The sequence below is a fragment of the Drosophila willistoni genome, assembly GCF_018902025.1.
Source record: "Drosophila willistoni isolate 14030-0811.24 chromosome 2R unlocalized genomic scaffold, UCI_dwil_1.1 Seg167, whole genome shotgun sequence".
In the NCBI taxonomy this organism is placed as follows: Eukaryota; Metazoa; Arthropoda; class Insecta; order Diptera; family Drosophilidae; genus Drosophila; species Drosophila willistoni.
The window spans coordinates 18,894,729-18,914,712 of record NW_025814050.1 but is presented as its reverse complement, the minus strand read 5'-3'; the positions used below and the strand labels follow the sequence as shown (position 1 = coordinate 18,914,712).

Sequence of the window (19,984 nt, the reverse complement as noted above, 5' to 3'; positions counted from 1 at the left end):
TTATAGATATTTGGTTTTTCAAAAGCATTTACCATCCTTTGTCGGATTCCTTTACATCACGTATACGCAATATCCAGGCACGTTTCTCGGCATGAGTTATGCTCATGCGATGATTTTTGGTTATGACGTGATTTTGTATCGTTAAAATGGTCTGTGTATCGACACGTAGCCACGCAATCTGCCCAAAAAGAAGAACCGAAAGTAATGTCAAATGAGAAATGAGAACTTTTATGTAGTTTAAAATGTTCAGCGATTTTCTGGCCACTAGGCTAATAGTTGAGTGGCGTGGCCTAGGCTCATTTATAACCAAAAACAGAAAAGTGGAAAATGAAAATGTCACCAAGGCAAAAAAGGAAAGACGGCGAAAAATGTGGGAAAATGTGCAAAAACAGTTTAGTGAAAAAGTGACTTAAGTTTTGTTCTATATTCTTAGTACTCGGGTTGATAAAGACAAAATGTTTACCAATCGCCTTTGTCATCGGGGGTATTATGAAATATAGCTCAAAAGTTCAACATAATAATTAAGAATTAACTTTGAATTGGAAACGATATTGAAATGAATTTATGCTAAATTCTGAGTATTCCTGATTGCATAGTGTGTATTTGATACTACTATACGGTCGGGGAAACTTTTAACATGGCCCAAATGATAAATGACAGTGACAATGAAAAAGAAAATACCAAAACAGAAATTGTGTGAAACTTGAGTTTGAGTTTACATTGATCACTGGTTAGTGAGGTTCAAAGTCAGACCCAACTTCGTTATCTGGCGATCAAATAAACCTGGCTTACAAAAGCTATAATTGCTGAAATGGATACACGTTTTCTATTTAATAAGGACCCTCAAGTTATAAGGTAGAGAAAATGTTGTCTTTATATTTGTAACAATTGTTAAGACATCACTTTCACTAGCTTTCAATTTGTCTGCTCCACATGCAACAACATATAATACAATCAAACAAAATGATAAACATCATAATGCCCACTACATTAAATAGAGAAGATATCATCATCGTCATCATCATCATCATCATCAACGACAACAACAACAACCGAACAGAAGGGTCAATTTGTTACAGTTTCGTCCATTTACCTTTCAGCCTAAAAGCTGACTAACACAAAATTGTTGTATGCCTTGCTATTTCGGTTTCGGCAATTCATTGTGAACCATTTTTTGTTTTTTTTTGGTTTCCATCTACTTTTTTTTCACTCCCTTTCATATGGGTCACGAAAATCAAAATAGAGCCATGGGGTTCGAAACGTGCCGAAGACAAAAGGGTCAAAAAAGGTTGTGTGAGCCACGCATTATGCGTTTAACGAACGACACGCAAAGGTACGAAACTGAATAAAAAGTTTATTTTTCCTTCCTTCCTTTCCCCCTGTATGCCCCACCGCCTAGTATTTCATTGTGTTTCCTCTGATGAAGTGTAAACTGTTTGCCCTGGGTTGTTAGCTTAATTGTTGGGTTGATTATGTTTTACCTTATAGGTTTGCAAGTTATCCACCACACATTGAAGTACAGCCTCTCGACTTACTGGCACTGTGACATTTTGCAGTAATTCACCAAATTTGGGTAAATCTGCAAGCAAATTGAAAAAGATAATATGAAATCATTATTAATCATAGTTAATTGAGTTAATTGAATTCTAATTCTAGTCTAAAACAAGGTACATATCAGGTTGTTTCGTATATTTGAAGCCTGAAACATCTGTATCTACCTTTGTTTCGAATAGGACTAAAGAGTTTTCTTTAAGCCCAACACATTTGTTGTCTGTGTCAGTTGAACAAGGTCAAACTTGTCTTAGAATAGGGGAGCTTAACTTATATTGTTTTGCTTAAAGTTAAGAGCCTCAATTCTAAGATAATGCGACTATCACCGCAGCAGTTCAGATAAACTTAGCTTTAACATCAAGACAAGTTTGACTGGGAAAATGCTATTTGCTTAGCCCATAGAGAAATGGTTTAACTTATTGTTACTAACTTAATTTGTCAATTTTAATACTTTCTTTAAAAACTATCGAAAAACAAAGAGTCTAATGCCAAACAAATTCTTGATATTACATAAAATTCTGTCAGTTCATTCTAAAGTTTTGCAAGAAACAGTAAAAAACAAAACTTTTGAAAAAATCCAAAATTTTTGATTTTACGAAAAAGATTTTTAAATATGTTTGCAATTTTAGACTATTTGAAAAATAGCTGGCAAACGGTTAAGGAAACCGCCACCAATACAAATGGATTGGGCTCTCAAATCCGTATACTCGAGGATCGTGAACGTAAACATACACTCTTAGGATTGAGACGATATTTTCCCGAAGGCGTTAATGAAGTAATCTATAGAAAATTCCTTATGGATTTCTGTGCTAGGGAAAATATAACCATCGAAGAGGGTGTGCCCAAGGCCTACGAATTGTGGAAGAGCTTGGCAGAGGCGGAATTAAGAAAACAAAATAAATATTACGAAGATAATTACTTTAAAAAGGATAAAGCTTTAAGAGCCAAAAATCAGCTAAAATCTCGCATAAAAAAGAAAGCTGTACCGAAAAGTAAGAAACGAAAAAGTGCTGCAAGAAAACCCAAAAGAACGGCGGCTAACAAATACAAGTATTCTTCGCGGTCTCAAGAAGAACTAAAGAGACAATCTACAAAAGGAAAACCTCACTTAAGGCAAGGAGAACTGATCAAGTCCACGAAACAACAACAAAACAAGAGGGTAAAACGTCCTCGGGCTCGGAATCCTGTGAACCCTACGACTAGTTTCACACCATTCGATTTGGGATCTAATTTGCACACTGGGGCAAATGAAGCCTATCTTTCAGACATGGCAGCTGCAAATAGATGTCAAATGCAACTTTCTGGTTACGAAGTTTTTCAACTATTAAATAAAATCAAGGAGATTGAATTAAATTTGGAAAAGCTAAATAAGACCGGTAATGATACAGCAAATAAGCGTGGCAATCAGAATCTAGAGCAAATTTGTGGGTCATCGACTTCGATCCATTCAGTTAAAATTAAACAAGAAAAGATTTCCTCGACCGAGTTACGTGAAGTTCCAGTTAAAATTTTTAATAAAAAATATGGACCAGGAAAACCTTTAAACAGAATCAAATCAAATGTAGGTGATGAACCGAACCAGCCAGTAATAAGGGAGAATCAAATTGATCTTACTAAAAATTCACAAATTCGTGAGCAAAAACAAAAAGTTCTAAAGAAATCAAAATTATCCAAAGTTGTGCAAAAACGTCCAAAGGGGAGAGAAGCAAAGAAGATCGAACCTAAAAAGCCAAAGCCCAGGAAAACAATTAGTGTTAAGGACACTTAAGGAAGTTTTCCCAACAATTCGCCTGGCTTATCCCCCCGAAGCACTCTTAATATCATATTTATGTTCTCAAAATATGTATATCATAAACATTATGTCACAAGGATATTGCAATAAATCCACTTGAGAAGGCACAAAACATATGCACATTAAATCCTAATTTCATATGCCCATAAATCCACTAAACAATCACACTTTCAATCCCCTTACAAAAGAAGGGACAGAGAACGCACACCGATGACGATGTGTAACAAATTTTCACATATTTACACACGAACGCGCCAAAAAGTATGCCATAAAAACACGCAAATTCGCACACACACACACACAGAGAGAGATACATTCAAACTGTATTGGGGGTATATCAATAAACGAAGCCAAATCAAATGAGTTGGCAAAAGCAGCAGACGATGACGAAACACAATTGCGGCTAAGACAGCAATTTTTTGGTTATACAGGGGGGTGGGGGAGGAGCGGAAGACGAAAGACAACCGCACTGTGTTTTTCGGTTTTAGGTCGAAGTGTTTTTTATGAAAGCTTGAAGGGCTGCGTAATCGAGCTTATTAGCCAAAGAAAATGATGCCTAAGCCGCCGCCGCCATTATCATTATCTAGTGAAGCATACTTTGGGGCGCAATAGGCAGAATAAGTATATAAAATATCAATGAAGCTAACTTAAGCTAAACCGAAGCTTGTATACTCTTACAATATTTAAGCATTAAATATTATTTCGTTATCATCTCTATCATAGCCGGATAAGTAAGAGCCAAATGATAATTTAGTTAATTTTCTTTAATTTGTAATTTAATTTTCATTTCTGATTTTCATAAAGTCTATTCACTTATGGACGCTCGACGATTTGCATAACTTATAGTGGTATGATCAGTTTCACTTAAACAAATTTGATATATAAATGATAAAAAGCTTAATTAGAACAAACGAATTAAATAATTGAAAAAATTGATAAGTATTAAGTTAAGTTAAAGGTCAAGCATTCTTACTTTCTTCTCGCATGAAACATTTTAAAATGAAGTAAAAAAAATTAAAACCTAAGATAATTAATTTTAGTCTTTTTCAGCTTTTTAAAAAGTGTAACTAGAAAGTTTAATTAGTATTAGCGTGTTAGACTACTAAAATATTTTATTGTGCTTAGTAGCAAGCATGTAGTTGATAAATTTAGAATATAAAAGTAACTGCAAAACGCGATGTTCAATCAAAGATTAGGCCACAAAAGGAAAAAATAAAACAAATGCCAAAAACACACAAGGCAATGTTGTCGCCATTGTTGCCATTTTAAGGCAATGTTCACTTACCCTTTACAATTGCAATTTACGGTCACATCAATAAACATCAAAAAACACATACCGCCCACGCCGACATGCCCCCTTTTGTTGGCCTTTTCTTATCGCCTTGTTTACGCATTTTAAGTACAAGATGGTTATGTGTTGATTTGCTTCAACTGATGCGTGCCCCGCATATGAGAGAAAATGTTGAGATTTCTCATCGCTTTTTTTATTTTTGTTGTTGTAATGCTTATTATATTATACTGAGGCGTATGCGTAATACAAACTTTGTTGGGGCCTCTTTGGCATGTCAAGCCCGAAAACAGAGCATAAACACAAACACAAGAAGCAAAAAAAAAAACAGCGGCAGACTGTTGCTAGACAAAGAGGGGTAGAGTTTGATGTGGCAGGCGCGACAGACGGCAAAAGTTTTAAAGCCTTTGCTCCTTGGATAAAAACCACAAATCTGTTGCATACTTGCGGGTGCGCGCAAGTTTTAAAGTCAGCGAACGACGAACACTGACACTCAAATGTCGAATGGGGTAGTAACATGTTTCGAAATCTCTACAGATGTAACTATTTAATTATTAATAACTGAAATACCAAATGACTAACTAAAGTTCAACTGAAATAGTAAAAGCTTTAAAATTTATCTCAACTACCAGATAATTAAACATCACTTGAAATAGTATAAGCCTTAAAATGAATCTCTTTTATCTACCCGATAATTAAACATTAGAACCTCTAAATGGATTTTAATTCGACTTTCCTCATGTGCAAATGAAGTGAAGGAATGAAAGTAGAGTTCATGATTAAATTCTAAATTAAGCTATAACTTGCATTGACATTAATATCTTCATCCTCTTTAATTAAATATTTGAGTGTGTTTTCTAAATTGTCTCGGATATTTTTGCGAAATTTCAAAACTCAAATATTCATTTAGCAAGTTTTTCCTAGATCATATTTGAGTTCAACCCACTGTGCTAATAGGGGTAGAAGGGGGACTACTCTGCCTATGTTTCAGCCAGTGTTTTTTTATTTTGGCTTTTCTCCTTCTTTGATTGACTGGTTGAGAACTGGTTGACAAGGCTAAAGCCAGCGTTGGCTATGCGGTTGATGTGGGTTAGACTAGAAATGAATTCATTGAAAAACAGTTTATTTAACTTGCGTTTTTGCATAGACTTCAATGCAAACAAAAGCTCCATTTCTTAAAGTTGTGCCAACAAAATAGTTTTTCAAGTTTTGCGTTTTTCTACATAATTTAAGTGACCCAAGTAGCTTATACAGCTAAGTGCTTTAGCTTCCACTTAAGTCACTCAGTAGGCACAATTTCCATTTTTGCCACTTTAAGCTCACTTCTATTAAGTTGACTTAACTTGACTTGACTGGCGTTTCAACTTAATAAGCAACAACAAGCAAATGGCGCTATTTAAATGCTAAACAACTCTATTAAGTTGCACGACACACACACACAGACACACACACACACAGACACACACATGCTGACGCACACGCATGCAACATATACATTTCTTTTCCCCATATCCATGCCAAGGGCACACGAGAGAGCTTAGCATTTGAAGAAGAAAAACTGAACCTCAGCACGTTTCAAATACAATTTACAATAAATAAAATTTAAAAGCAAAAAAAAAAGAAGAAGAAGAAGGAGATATATATGTACATACAAATACAAAATACTGCGACAAGAGGAACAGGGAAAAGCAACTGGAACGGAGCACAGAGACACGAGTGACTTAATGGCGCCAGGCTTGGATGGGAGCAGACTCTGGGCAAATCTGACTGAAATGAGCACGTGACACGGCTGGGGATAAGTGAAACGATGATATGATGAAAGCAGGTAAAAGAAATAATGTAAACGACAGGGAGAAGGAGAGACTCCGAAAGCAAAGGTGAAAATTATATACTCTGACTGTTGTAATTATGAAATAATTCACTTGAATTATAAAAAAGTACAAGAGGAAAAGGCAAAGCTAAATCAGCATTTTAATTACTGATCTTAAAGTCAAGCTTATTAAATAAAAGCTGTTAAGATATGGCCACTTTGAAAAGAATATAAAACTCAAACAATTTAGCAAATGAAAACAAATAGTCCTAGTAAGAAGATGAACAAATTTCACCTAAGAAAAAAAGTTAGCCCAAGTCAATCATATAGTTGCAAAGATGATTAGAATCCTGTATATACCCAATTTTCTAGTGATTACAAATTTTACTGCATACATACAATTATTTGGTATACATTTTCCACTACCTTCGCCATACTCTCTCTTTCAATTTCGTTGACTAACACGCATATTTAAATTGAAATAAGTTACTAGGGATATATATCACTTACCTTTTTCTGGTATTGCATTGACGGCCGTGTCCTCGCGTATATCTTCTAGTAGTTCATCCTTATTTTGCATTTCCGCTAGTTTTGCAAAGTCAAGTTTCAAAACAAAGTTGCCGTGCCATGAAAAGAGTTGATAAAGAAAGACATATATATATAAAGAGAGTGAAAATTTACTTTTAGCAGCTACCTTAAAGAAATTTCATTTTGACGGCTAAAAGTAGATTAAACGTAAAAGGGCCACACACACACCCACACCTCCCATAACATTTTGCTTTGTCTTTATCTTTGTGCATTTTACCAATATTTTCTCACACTTGTGTAAAAGCGGGTGGCAGTCAGGAATGGGTTTGGGGGTGTGAGGAGTGGAAGGAGAAAATTGTGGCAAATTCAATTCCCCCAGCAGGTAAATGCAGTGTAATGCATGGGCTCATAAAATATTTAGTAAATGCAAGCAAAATGGTTGAATAGATTTACGTTTATGAGTTTACATTCGGAATGTGGTTAAATTAAGTGGTTAAAGTGGTTAGAGAGTGGGTTACTTTATGGCCTAAAAGCACTTATTATCGACTGTAATTAATAGTCGTCTATTCAATTTGTTATTGACATACTAAAATCCAGAATTGCTATTTCATCTTCAAGACGTTGGAAAATCCTCAATCCGAAAAATATGCAACACTTTTTTTCATCTGTTTTGTTGCTTTTTGCTTGTTCCCATTTCACGGTCACGTCTTCTTGCCTGCAAATCACGTCACAGTAAGTAGGGGGAAAAATATTGGTTAAAAAAAGTTCTCGTCTTTTTCTTTTTTTTTTTTTTTTGTTTGTTAAACTTTCACATTTCTTTTGCCAGCAAGTCGGTCTAGGAGTTGAGGCACGTAACATTTTGTTGGCCCTTTGAATGCATTTTCTATGTCTGCACATGAGCCAAAAGCCACAAGAAGGTGGTGGAGTACAATTTTTTGGAAAGCAATGAAAGAAGAAGCTATGACAGGAACTGCAACAAAATATTACAAACCCAACCAGGAGCTGCCAAGTCGAGTACAAAAGTTGCTGCCTTTCAGTTTGGTTTTGGATGGTTTTGATGTTTGGTTGGCTGCATTTTCCTCCACCCCACCCCAACCCATCACCCCTTGAAAAGAAATCGAATTTATTGCATACTTTTGTGCGTTCTGCAACCACAAAATGTATTTGCATTGCCCAGACATCTGTGACAAGTCGAAGTTTTGAGCCCTTTCTCGCCAGTTAGCATGTGCTCGGCGTTTATTAAAATACAGAGAAATTGAATGGGTGGGGGAAAAGGGTACGAGCGAACATGAAAATTAATTGAAAATTTGTTTCGGTTAGTTTCTTTTTCAGTTTCTTCTCTGAACCTCTCTTGTTTATTTGCTGTTTCTAGTTCCTTTTGCAAGGCTTCCTTCCAGTTGTTCATTTGTTTGTCACAAATTTTTGGGCTTCAACTGGAATTGCCATCCATTTGGTTTATTGATGTATCTGTCTGCACGCACAGAGAACACCAGGCCAGAGACCAAGGTCTTTGGCCACATAAATTACATGACTTTATGTCTATACAAGTCGAAGAGCTAACTTAAGTTAAGAGCTGAGACAAAATATGTGTGCCAAGGTGGCAAAAAGAAAATGGCAAATAAAAATCAATAAGAGATAGACAAAGTGATGGAGTTGCTTTGGTAAATTAATAAAATTCTTTTGCAGAATTCTTTTAGGTTTTGTGTCTAACAAGTTGTGAGACTTATGTATCTCGGTTTTATTGTATAAAATATTTTTCCTTAGAATAAATATTTTCTCTCTAACATTTTTCATTTCTATGAGTATTTTTTCAAAAGGCTTTACTATTGTTTGTCTTAAGCTTAACCGAGTAACAACATTTAAGAACTGTGAGTCAACTTAAGGTAGGCAAGAGGTGGAATAGAATAAGAATGTATTTCCGACTCCTTGCACTGAAAATCAAGAAGGACCATGGGCTAACATAGTAAACTTTAAACATATTATATATTCAATTAAAAAAATGCAACGCACTGTTAAAGTTTCGGTAATAACTTTATTTAGTAACCACATTTTGTATATATATACGACGTAAATGGTTATCACATTTCCCATCTGTATATATGTCCTTCCATTTTGCTACATCACGAGAACAACATTATCTAATTTCTTCTCGTCCTGTTGCTTTTTGTACATGTTGTAATACTATCATTTCCTTGTCCCGTCATTGCCATTGTCATATTAAATTTTCCTCTATGATTTCGTTTAACTGTTTTTCTAGCTGTTGTCTGTTGTGTGAAATTCCATGCCACGCCTGTTTTTGTTTCGTTACGCCCTTGCTTCCGCTTTGCCCGCTGCCACTGTTACTGCCATGGCAATTGTTTGACAATTTTTCAACAATTTCCCAACTGAGTGCAGAAATTTTTTGTTGCTTTTCTCTGTTGTCTCCTCTTGTTCTTTTATTTGTCTACTTTTCCCCCATGTGTGTGTGTGGTTGTGTGTGCATCTTTCACACGCTTTCGCGTTGCAGCTAAAAGTATGCAACACTTTTTTTTGTTCTTTGTTGTAGTTGGCTTTTTGTTTAGCACGCTGGCAACGTGGCGGATGAGCAACAAGATGAAGGCAGAGTTGGGCGTATGTGGAGTTGGAGGGGAACCAACAATCACGATTGCTTTTGGCCTTTGAGGCTTCGCTTTATTTTTTTCCCCCTCGCTTTTTTTTTTATTTTTGTAATTTGTGTTTTATTTTGTATTTTGCAGCACATTTCGCTGTTGCCTCTTGGCAAATGTTTGTTTTAACATCATTTCACGATGGCTTCTGCTGTTTTTGTTGTCCCGTTTGAAGTTACCTTTGTACATTCTCCCATCCCCGCACAGAAAATTCTGACACGAAAGTAAAATAAAAAAATGATGAAACAAATATGTTGACCTCCGATTCAGACTTGTCTCCTCTAGGGGATATATGCGTAATAAAAAGAAAAACTTGCCATCAAGTCAATTAGTAAAAACTTTAGCATAAATGCCAAAGTTAGAGAAATACTGCTTTAGAAAAATATATGTACCTGGACACCTGATATCCATAGTTTTGCATACAATTTAAAACAGTAAATTTTGCCTGCTGCTAATTCTCAAAAGTTCTTCTCAGTCTCTTTGCTTTCTCACTCTTCCATTGAGGAGAAATGCATAAAAGCAGCAACATAGTATGCGTTGGACTAAGGAATGACTCAGTTATTTAACTATCTACCCACCCTGCCCTCTTACTCCAACAACCATTTCTAGTTCGCCGTCTTAGTCTATCACGTACGCAGCATCGAAAAGTTTTATAATCATTTGGACCAAAGTTGCCTTCTCGAGCCAACTTCGTTGAAAAGGCAATGGCAAAAATAAGTCTTGACAAGGCGGAATGGAAAGTGTTACTGATATTTAGGTTAGATTGATGGATAGGATTTAAAGCGAATTCTGGTTGGCAAATTACACTTACCAATGAAATTTAAAAAAAAAATTAAATTAGATGTCTATTCACAGAATTAAGAATTTATTGGCATAATTCTTGGAAATGATTTTTATTTTTAACGATTGTTATCATTACTCAGAATTGAATGCAAATAACTTGTGTAAACTCTTTGAACTAATTGAAATCATTAGCTAAGGACACACACAATCACACACACACACACACACACTAACACGCACTAAAGATGCATAGACAAATTTGAACAAATTTAAGACAAGTTTGTTGACACCTCGAGGCTTAAGGAGGCTTCCAGGATGTTGGATGATTCACCCCTCAAGCTGTGTCTACAAATATTCAGCTAATAAATCATCGAGAACTCTCCCAGCCAGATCTGACACGAAAATTGGCTTAAATGCGTTAAGCAGAAGAAGAAAAGGAGCGAAAAAAGAATAGAATAAAATAGAAGAGCATAAAGAGAGAACAGCGTAAAACCAAGCAAAGAGGCAGAGTGCCTCAAAGGGACTGCCAAATGTCTATAGCAGCAGGTGCGTAAATTCTCAAGGCTAAAAGCGAGTTCGCCGCAAGAAGCGTAAATTAAAATTCGCATGAAGGGTCTGGTCTGGCTTGGTCTGGCCTGGCCCTGTCCAAAAACGACGGTACCGGGCGCCCAGGGCAAGTGTTTGAGTTGGCGTTTTTTCGTTCGCTTTTGTTTTTGCTAGTATTTTTTTTTTGTTTCAATGTTTTTGTTGCATAATTCTCGGCGTACAAACAAACAAACAGACAAAAACAAAAAATCTATTTTCATTTGCCTGTCTGTACTGGTGGATACGCCTTCGTGTTGGGCTCATGTTCATGTTGCTATTCCTGTTCCTTTTCCTGTTCTTGTCTCATTGTCTGAGACAAAATTTAAAGCATATTTCTTGGCGCTGTGCCGCAAGAAAAATGGCATAATAAATAAATCTACTTTGAATTAGCGCCATTTACTTTACATTTATTTTTGCCGCCGTGCAATTTATGGCCGCTCAACGCTTTGAAGATGATTTTTTTTTTTGTACTTTTCTTGGCCTTCGCTCTCGTTCTTGTTCTTGGACCGATTCCCTGTCGTTTGTTGTTTTTGTCGTTTCACAATATTTTTTTCCTTTTCGTTGTTTTTACTCTCTTTTGTCGGCGCGTGCTTTTTGGCTAATGAAGTTTTGAGGTTAGACAGCAATAGCAACCAGAAAGTGTAGGCCGTCAAAACCTACCTACTATCTTATATCCCTAAAGGTGTTCTGTGTGCTCACCTAAGTGAGTTCAAAGTGTCTGTGGGTGTGTGTGTGTGTGTGTGTGTGTGTGTGGCGGGGGGAGGCCGCCGATTTTGTCTAGCAGATTGGCAGAAGCTTTCCTTTCATTTTAGACTCTCAGAGATTATTCACAATAAGCAAGTGGGAAGCCGAGGCATGCAGTGCAAATGGCATCTCAATTTATCTTCAAAAATTTTCATAAAATTTGTCTAAATAGGGGGATAAATATATAAACGTTAAGCCAAATAATGAGGTTAATATTTCAAAATTATTTTTAGTAAGAATGACATTATTTGACCCATTATTGACTTTAATTTTATGACCTCTTAGCCCTAAAGACCAACCAACCAACCATTTAATAAATTACCAACTAAGACTAGTAGTTAATCGTATCTTCCAAAGTAAAAGTCACTTTAAAACTTTGTATTTTAAAATTGAAAACTGATGTCATTCCATTTCCTTGCAAGTCGACTTGCAGTTTAAAAAAATCACTTACCATCGAACCACATTTCAACTCGAATAAAAATTCATTTGAAATTTTTTTTGGTGGGAAGAGCTATGGAAAAAGTTGGTCATCTCATGTCAAAGTCATAAAAACGAGAAACTGACGACCCCAAAGCGCCATCAATCACAATGTCAATCTCTTTTTGTCATAAGTAGATGCTCACACAAGCACACACACACACACACACATATATATGTATGTACATACATTGAGAAAGGTTCAACATTGTGTGTAATGTCAACGTTTGTCCACTTGTTGAGCAGACTGTGGAAGAAGCAGCAGGAGTACAACCTGGGCAAATAAAAGGGAGAAGGAAGTCATAGACAAAGAAAACTTAAGTGGTCACTTGCCAGGGACCATGTGTGTGTGTGTGGGTGTGTGTGCACGCGGTGTATGCTCTTGTCTGTGGTCTGTATGTGTGTGGGTGAACAAGGGTGAGGCCGAGTATATGTCAGGTCAGCAGGCAACCACAATACGCATACGCCATGTGGGCGCCTTAATTATGCCGAGGGAGAACGGCTTAAGGTCCTGGAAACACAATGACAACTTAAACAGCCACTAAAGCTAACCAAGCACGTGCTCCACAAAACTCTACCGTCTGTCGTCTGTGCGTTGGTATGTGCAATGAGCCACAATGTTATTTCTATTTTTTTTTTTTTGAGGACTGCCAGACTGCCAAGCACATAATTCAGTTGAAGTGACATCCAGATAACTGGCAGAGAGTGCGGATGGAGGGTTACCACTCAAAAGTTTGTTGGCACTTGGCAAGCTAAGCGAGTTGACCTTGTGACCAGAGACGGCAGGCCAAAAGCAAATAGAGCGTAAAGAAAATCTATCCCAAACACTTGTGTCGATTTTATGATGGCTAAACAACAAAAGGGCCAAAATAAAAGCAGCTTAAAGTCCTTTCTTTAATTTTTTGGTAGTTACTTACCCAAATGATGTGCTATATGATCTCGTTCTTCGGATTCGCCAATGATAAACTCTTGGTGCTGATGATGCAGATCCATGTGATGCATTTCGCTCTCATCGTGATTATCCTGGCCAGTCACCAGGGAAATGGGAGACATGGACATGAACAAGGACAGGGTAAAAGTGGCAACAATTAGCCATGAGGATATTTCCGGCATTTTATGCTTCCGTTGTTGCTGCTGCTGTGTCATTACGCGGCGTGGCTTCTGCTTCTCCAACATGGCTTCCGTTGTCAACGGAAATATTTTAATTTTCATTTTTTAATGCCGTCTCTGTTTATTGTTTTTTTTTGTCTTTTCTGTTTTTTTTATTTTATTGTATTATTTATTTGCTTATGCGTTTGTTTGACTGTCAACTTGCTGTAGTTCTTGTTGCTTTTGATATTATGTATTTTTATTTATATCTCTTTGTTTCGTTTTCTGTTACTTTTCATTCGTTACTGGCACTTGCATTACATCGGATTCTTTCACTTTCGATGCTCGTCGACGACTTTTAAATATTTATTTGCAGCAAATTGTTCAGCTCCGGTTTCTGGCACATCCATGATGGCAGCAGCTTCCCTAAGGACACTCGCAGCTGGAAATAGTGAAACGAAAGATATATAAAAGACATGAGCTGCAAAATTTTTGCAAGTGTTTTAATACATTTTTTTGCATATTTATATTATATATTAATAATATTTTTTCATCATCATCATCATCATTGGGCGTTATTAAATACAATTTCATTATTTATGCATTTGACATAAAAGTTAAAATAGTTCGTTTACTCATATCCCCGTCACGGGTTCATAAATTATGCATATTACATTGTGTATTAAAATGTCGGCCGTTACGTGTTTTATGGTCAATGCGGCTAACTATTTAACTTTCCTTAATATTTTATTTCCAGCTCAAATTATTTGCTGTTCGTTAATTATATTGCGTTTATTCTTTGTTAGAAATAACAACACTTTATGTAAGTACATAAAAAATATATATTATTAAAAACCCAAGTGCACAAGTCACAGTATTTTGTTGAAGATGTCCTGAATGAGTTGTGCGATTTGCAATTTATCTATGATTTGGTGTATTTCTTCTTCAGCCTTTACAAAATGATCATCAAATTATGAAATTAACGAGGGTATAAATCAAATACAAATGAGTTAGTCTACTTGATTTCTTATTCTGATAGAGAATAAATACATATCCATATATACATTTTAAAAAGGAAAGCATCTTTCTCTCTGGGTAACAAAGATCTCACAAACTTTATAAAAGCCTCTACAAAGGTATTCAAATAAGACTACCAACTTAAGCCTATGTTGCATTATTATTATTATTACTCAGGAAACAGTTATCCAGTCCTCATTTATCAAGGTAAGTTAAGGTAAGGGAAACAAATTTTAATAGGTGCTTATAAGCCAAAATAGTTCTTAAAACCGTGATGCAAAAAACCTCACAGCTTTTAAGCCATAACGAATTTTTATGTTTTAAATATAAATGTTGAAGTTAAAATCTTAAAACTTGAGAAATTTACTCAAACACATACCAAATTTACTATTGATTACATTTTTAAGTCGCGACAGACAATATTTTATTATAAAAATACATAAATATGTAAGGAATTTCACTGATTTGCTTAAAGCAATCCACTTCAAAGGCAAAAATAATTAATTTAAAAAATTTGCACATATTTGGAACTGAACCTTTTATTGCTGTAAAATTCTTGCAGTTGCTTTTAGTTCATTTATGTGATGTACATACATGCATATGTACATATATATGCACCTATATATAGATGCATGTGGTCTATATATGTACGTATACATATGAAGTCAACTCTCCTTTTGCCTTTTTCGATTGCCAACATAAACTATTTACATATGGGCACTTGAATAAATCTACAGCCAAGGCCACATCCAACGAGGCGAATGAGTAACTTGACATGCTTCATTTGTCGCATTGGCAAGCCCTAGAAAATAATATTACTTTACCATAGCACAAGCAGTTCTCCTAGATAAAATTCCAACTACAGGGTATACTAATGCAAGAAATTTACTTAGAAGAAGCCAAACTAAAACTAACTTAAGCAGTAACAAAAGAGAGTAAGAGAAAAGGCAGTTACCCAGGGCAAACTAGTGAAGCGTTTAGAAATTTAATTAGAAATTAGTCGCATATTTTTTAACTTGTTACAGGGTAACTCACACTTGTCATCTAGACTTAAATTGTTTGGCCTTTTTCTGCATTCATTTAGCATACATTTTGTAAGGATGTACATGTAAGGGAGACAAAAAAAAAAATAGCAACGGATGCTTAGTTTAATTGCTGGGAGCTAGCAAATTAGAAAACTCAGACTGGAAGCTTGAGCACAATACACCCAGTAAGAGAGAGAGAGAGAGAGAGAGGGAGAGAGATAGAACGAGATTGAAAGGAGTTGTAGAACGAATAACGAGAACTTGGTCAATGGGGAATGGAAAACTTGGAAAACAAAAGTCAAGTTGGTAAACGCAACGGAAAGCGGCAGAAAGGCATTTAAACTTTTCGACAAGTTTAATTTCCCGTTGAGGGGCCAACCAGACTAGAGAAGGACAGCATGAGGGCAGCAAAAAAAAAAAAGAGAAAGGGATATATACCGAACGACAAAGATGGAGATAGAGCGCTTATGAAATTGAAAGCACTCTCAATCTATGATGGAGTCGAAGGAGTCCGGCAATCAACTAATTGCGTTCAGAGTGAACCACATTGTCGCCTTTCTCAGCTCTGGGACAATCAGTGCAAAAGGTCAAAAAGGTTCATTCCATTTCTTATATTATTATTATCTTTGCTTATTATTACTTTTGGCTTCTCGTTGTCATATTTTTCGTGTCGGTCTTGTTATTTTTTTTTTCTCTCGTTTCTTTCATATTTTTAGCTTTTTATCAGTTGACCAGGTGAAATTAATGAAGAATAATGTTCAGCCTGTCCTTTATTTTGACCAGGCTTTTGTGGCCTTTTATGGGTTGCCTTTCTTTTTTGTTTTCTGGACACTGGAAATGTCATAAAGATAAGGAACAAAAAGCCATAGGGAAACACCATGGACAGCGGGAGAGAGAAAGAGATTGGGGGGGGTGGGGTTTTTTTGGTGAAAACTTGAACGAAATGTGACAAATGGTTTTTTATTTAATAAATTGGCTTAACCGGTTGGCGTGTAACAGGACAACTGAATGTGCCATGAACTATGACCCCGGCGGGGAATTCTGACATTTATGGGCGTAATTGAGTAAAAAAAAAACTGAAATGATTACAGGGCGTGGTTTAAAACTGTGACAGCTTGTTTGAAGTTTTTCATCTCATTCTCTCAGTTCTTTCATTTTGTTTTGTTCACTTTCTTCCATTGTGTTGCCGTTTATCGCTTGCCATGGATGGTGTGAAAAAGATAAGAATTTTTAAAGTGAAACTACAGTTCGGTGTTAAATCAGGACTTCTTTTTTAAAAACGAAAGAGATGACATGAAGAAAATTATAGTTAATGTAAGAAAAGTAAAACATAAATTGATACATAATAAGATCTTATATTTTAAAAGTGAGAGTGTTTTTCAAAAGAGTTTATAACGAGTTATTCGATCGATCATAGTTTTTTGCGATTTAAAATTTTCGGTTCGTAAACTTTATTATATCATAATTATATACCTCAAGCTGATGACTTTATGTTATATGTCAATATGTGAAAAGATTATTTTGAAGTCAAAAATATTTTTAAGAAACAGTTATCTTAGCACTCAGTAAATTTATGTGAACTAATAATCCTTTTTGATTCATAAATAAAAATTCCAAACGCTTTAAATAAATTTCACCTTTTCCTTATTCAAAATTAATTCCAATTGACATTGAGCGAAAAATCAACATTGCTAAAATTCCTTAGATAATGGGTATTTGCCCCCAACACTTGCCCATAAAATGATTGAGCACGCAAGAACAAAATTGCAAAAAGAAAAAAGCAAATACAAGTTCCATTTGGACAAATTGTACTATTGGCCTCATTCAACATTGAAGACAAAAATGCCATGAAAATTCCAAACAAACTCGAAGATTGTTAGGTCAAATGCTTACAGGCAACTTGCTTCAATCGGGTTAAGTTAATGCGCTTTTCTGCATATTACCAGTGACAGCTTCTAACATTTTTATTTAGATTTGCCTCTGCTTCAGCTCCAGTTCCAGCTTTTGGTATCTATTCCAGCTCAACTTGGTCTTGTTTCTCCAACAGCAGGTGACATAAACAAGCCTTTTATTTGGCATTCCACTGCAGTTTCTGACACGCCAAAGGCGCAAAATGTTAACATAAAAATGGTAAAAGGAATGCGGATAAAGCCAAAAACAAAATATCGCGTGAGAAAATATGAAAGCAACAGCAACGACGGGAAAGGGAAAGTTAGTGCAGAAAGAGGAGGAAGGTGTGGTTATGGGTGGGTGGAGGCGAGGGGTCACAGCATTGGGAGTATCATTTGTTATTTCATTTCCGCAAAGGAAGCCAAAGAATGCACGAATCGGGGGATTAGCGACGACTGTCAATGACAGTTGAAATCATAGAGACGCCAATTTTTTTGTTGTTTTGGTTTGGGAATACCTGCTACCGCGCTGGCAACTTTGGTTCCTTGGTCCCTTCCCTCAATCTCTTGGCCACATTTCATTGTTTGTCATTTAACGATTGACAGTTGGCGATAAACAAAACGAAATGAAACTGAAAATGAAAATGGAAAAAATGCTCGAAAGCAAACACACCTCGCCAGCGTTTTGGGAATGGAAAATGGGAATCTTAATGATGACGCTGCAAGACAGCTCCGTCCCGTTCTCTTAATAGAAGGTGTCAACTGTTTTGGCCAAGATTACTTAGTGAGCCAGCCCGTTTATATGGCTGGGTCTTTTCATTTTGTTGTCTCTCCGTCTGGCTATTTATCATTATGACATTGTTTGGTTTGCTTTCTCCCTTGGCTTCGCATTTCATTTGCCCGAAGCAAGCGAAACAGATGCTGGCAATGTTCCATTCGTAGTCCTCCGTCGTCTGTTAGCGCTGTTAATCAAAGATAACACCAAGTACCGAGGACACCCCAAAAAGGACACGAGACTTGAGCAAATATCTGTTTAAGCGTATTCAAAGCAAGACAATCACTCAGATTTTGACCTATAAATCAGTATAATTGATGTAAAATATTTACTTTATACTAATTTGCTTAGATTATGACAAGAGTTTACAGAATTTTCAATAATTATGATGAATATTTTTAATTCTTTTCATTATCTGTCAATATTGCCAGCAAATTGATAACTTTTCAAAGATTTATGAATTGGAAAAAATACAAGAGTTTAAATATCGATACGGCTTCAATCTAGAGCTACTTGGACAAATTCTTTTGTTTCTCTTGAATAGATATCATCAGTTTTCAAGAATTTTCAGACTAAATTGGTTTAGATATGGCTTAATGCAAATACATATATAAAGATGACTTCAATATATTTTATATTTACTTATATGGTTTTCTGATTAGACTAATGTCATAAGAATTTAAAACTACAAATATTTGATATATGACTAGATTGGAATTATAGGAGTTGTTTATTTAATTATTCAGTAGAAATGTCTAATTTTTTGCCTAAATAGTTGCTAGTCTACTGAATTGTATACGTTTTTTACTATTTACTATTTTTACTATTTATTTATTTTTACCTATTTAAAGAAAATCAATTGGGAACTTCGCCATAAACCAAATAAAAACATAAGTTTTATTCCTTTTAGTATGAATTTTTGGCTGTTTTTTCCACAAAGCTTCTAAAAACTTACATGTTTTCTTTCACTAATTAAATATATGTATGACTGAATCGAAAATAAAACTGAATTAGTATAAATCTAAAGAATTTTTGATATATTCAATAAATACCTACTTAAATTAACCTAATAAGAGTGTAAAAATATGAAAATTCTAAGTGGTAGACATAACCGTCGTTCAAGACGGAAAAAGTTCCAAATATAAATTTTTAGATTGGCCTTTCAGTTAAATCTTTTAGAACATATTTTCCAAAAAAATCTGATCAAGTAAAAAACAAAAACATCGGATGAAATTCACTTAATTACCAATTTACCAAACAAATTTTAAAATTTCAGGACCTAACTTTCTTTTAAGTAAATTATCCCTTTCTAAAAATTTGGAGTTTAAATAGAAAATCCATAATATTTGTGAAATCCGTTCTCAGTTATTCATAATTGTGCCATTAGAACATTGTTTATTTTTGATGCAATTTGTAACCGACATGAACTGGCTTGAAGTATAAATTTAATTTTGCATTCGCTTCGTCATGTAAAATAAAAATCAAATCACAGCCCGTCCATCTTAACTGTCAGTTGCCTTCATGCATTCTTGTGCTGATGTTTTGCTGGTGTTGCTGGTGGTACTATTTCTGCTCCAGCTGGTTGTCTTTTCTCGGCGGGAAAAAATGTTTTTTAATATATAAAAATGGCCCGTTCCATTGGCCTGACTAACTAGCTCCTCACATCTCTCCCGTTTTTGTTGTTGCTGCTCTTTCAGTGTTTCTTCTTGGGAGGGCTTTTATTTTCCCTTTTTTCTTTTTTGTATGTTGTTCGTTCGTTCGTCTTGCATTTGATTAACCTAGAAAAGGCGTTTGGGCGTGGTGGCTGTTGTTGCAGTTTCTGCATTTTCTTAACGGGCAACTTTAATACAAAATGCGGGTGGCAAGGAAACGAACAAAGAATGAAAATGCATAAATGCATAAAAAATTGGCCAGCTTACAAGCAGCTTTACATATGTAGGGGTTCGAGTTGAAGGAGAGGTCTGCCAGTTTGCGGGAAGAGTGCGA

The 19,984-nt window shown here is 35.6% G+C and overlaps 1 protein-coding gene and 1 long non-coding RNA gene across 2 annotated transcripts in view; one reads left to right on the top strand and one right to left on the bottom strand.

Annotated features, from left to right (window-relative positions):
* Window positions 1-13,421, bottom strand: part of LOC6641803 (cell adhesion molecule 2) — a 33,687-nt gene extending 20,266 nt beyond the window's left edge. The window contains exons 1-4 of the mRNA XM_023176015.2: window positions 13,121-13,421; window positions 6,952-7,026; window positions 1,482-1,579; window positions 33-178 (exon numbers count right to left, since the gene is read on the bottom strand). Coding sequence (XP_023031783.1) covers window positions 33-178; window positions 1,482-1,579; window positions 6,952-7,026; window positions 13,121-13,415 — 614 coding nt within the window. The 5' untranslated portion in view covers window positions 13,416-13,421. The remainder of the gene's footprint in view (window positions 1-32; window positions 179-1,481; window positions 1,580-6,951; window positions 7,027-13,120) is intronic.
* Window positions 1-14,109, top strand: part of LOC124460328 — a 59,533-nt gene extending 45,424 nt beyond the window's left edge. The window contains exon 3 of the long non-coding RNA XR_006954261.1: window positions 14,050-14,109. This is a non-coding gene — a long non-coding RNA (uncharacterized LOC124460328). The remainder of the gene's footprint in view (window positions 1-14,049) is intronic.
* The last annotated feature ends 5,875 nt before the right edge of the window (window positions 14,110-19,984 follow it).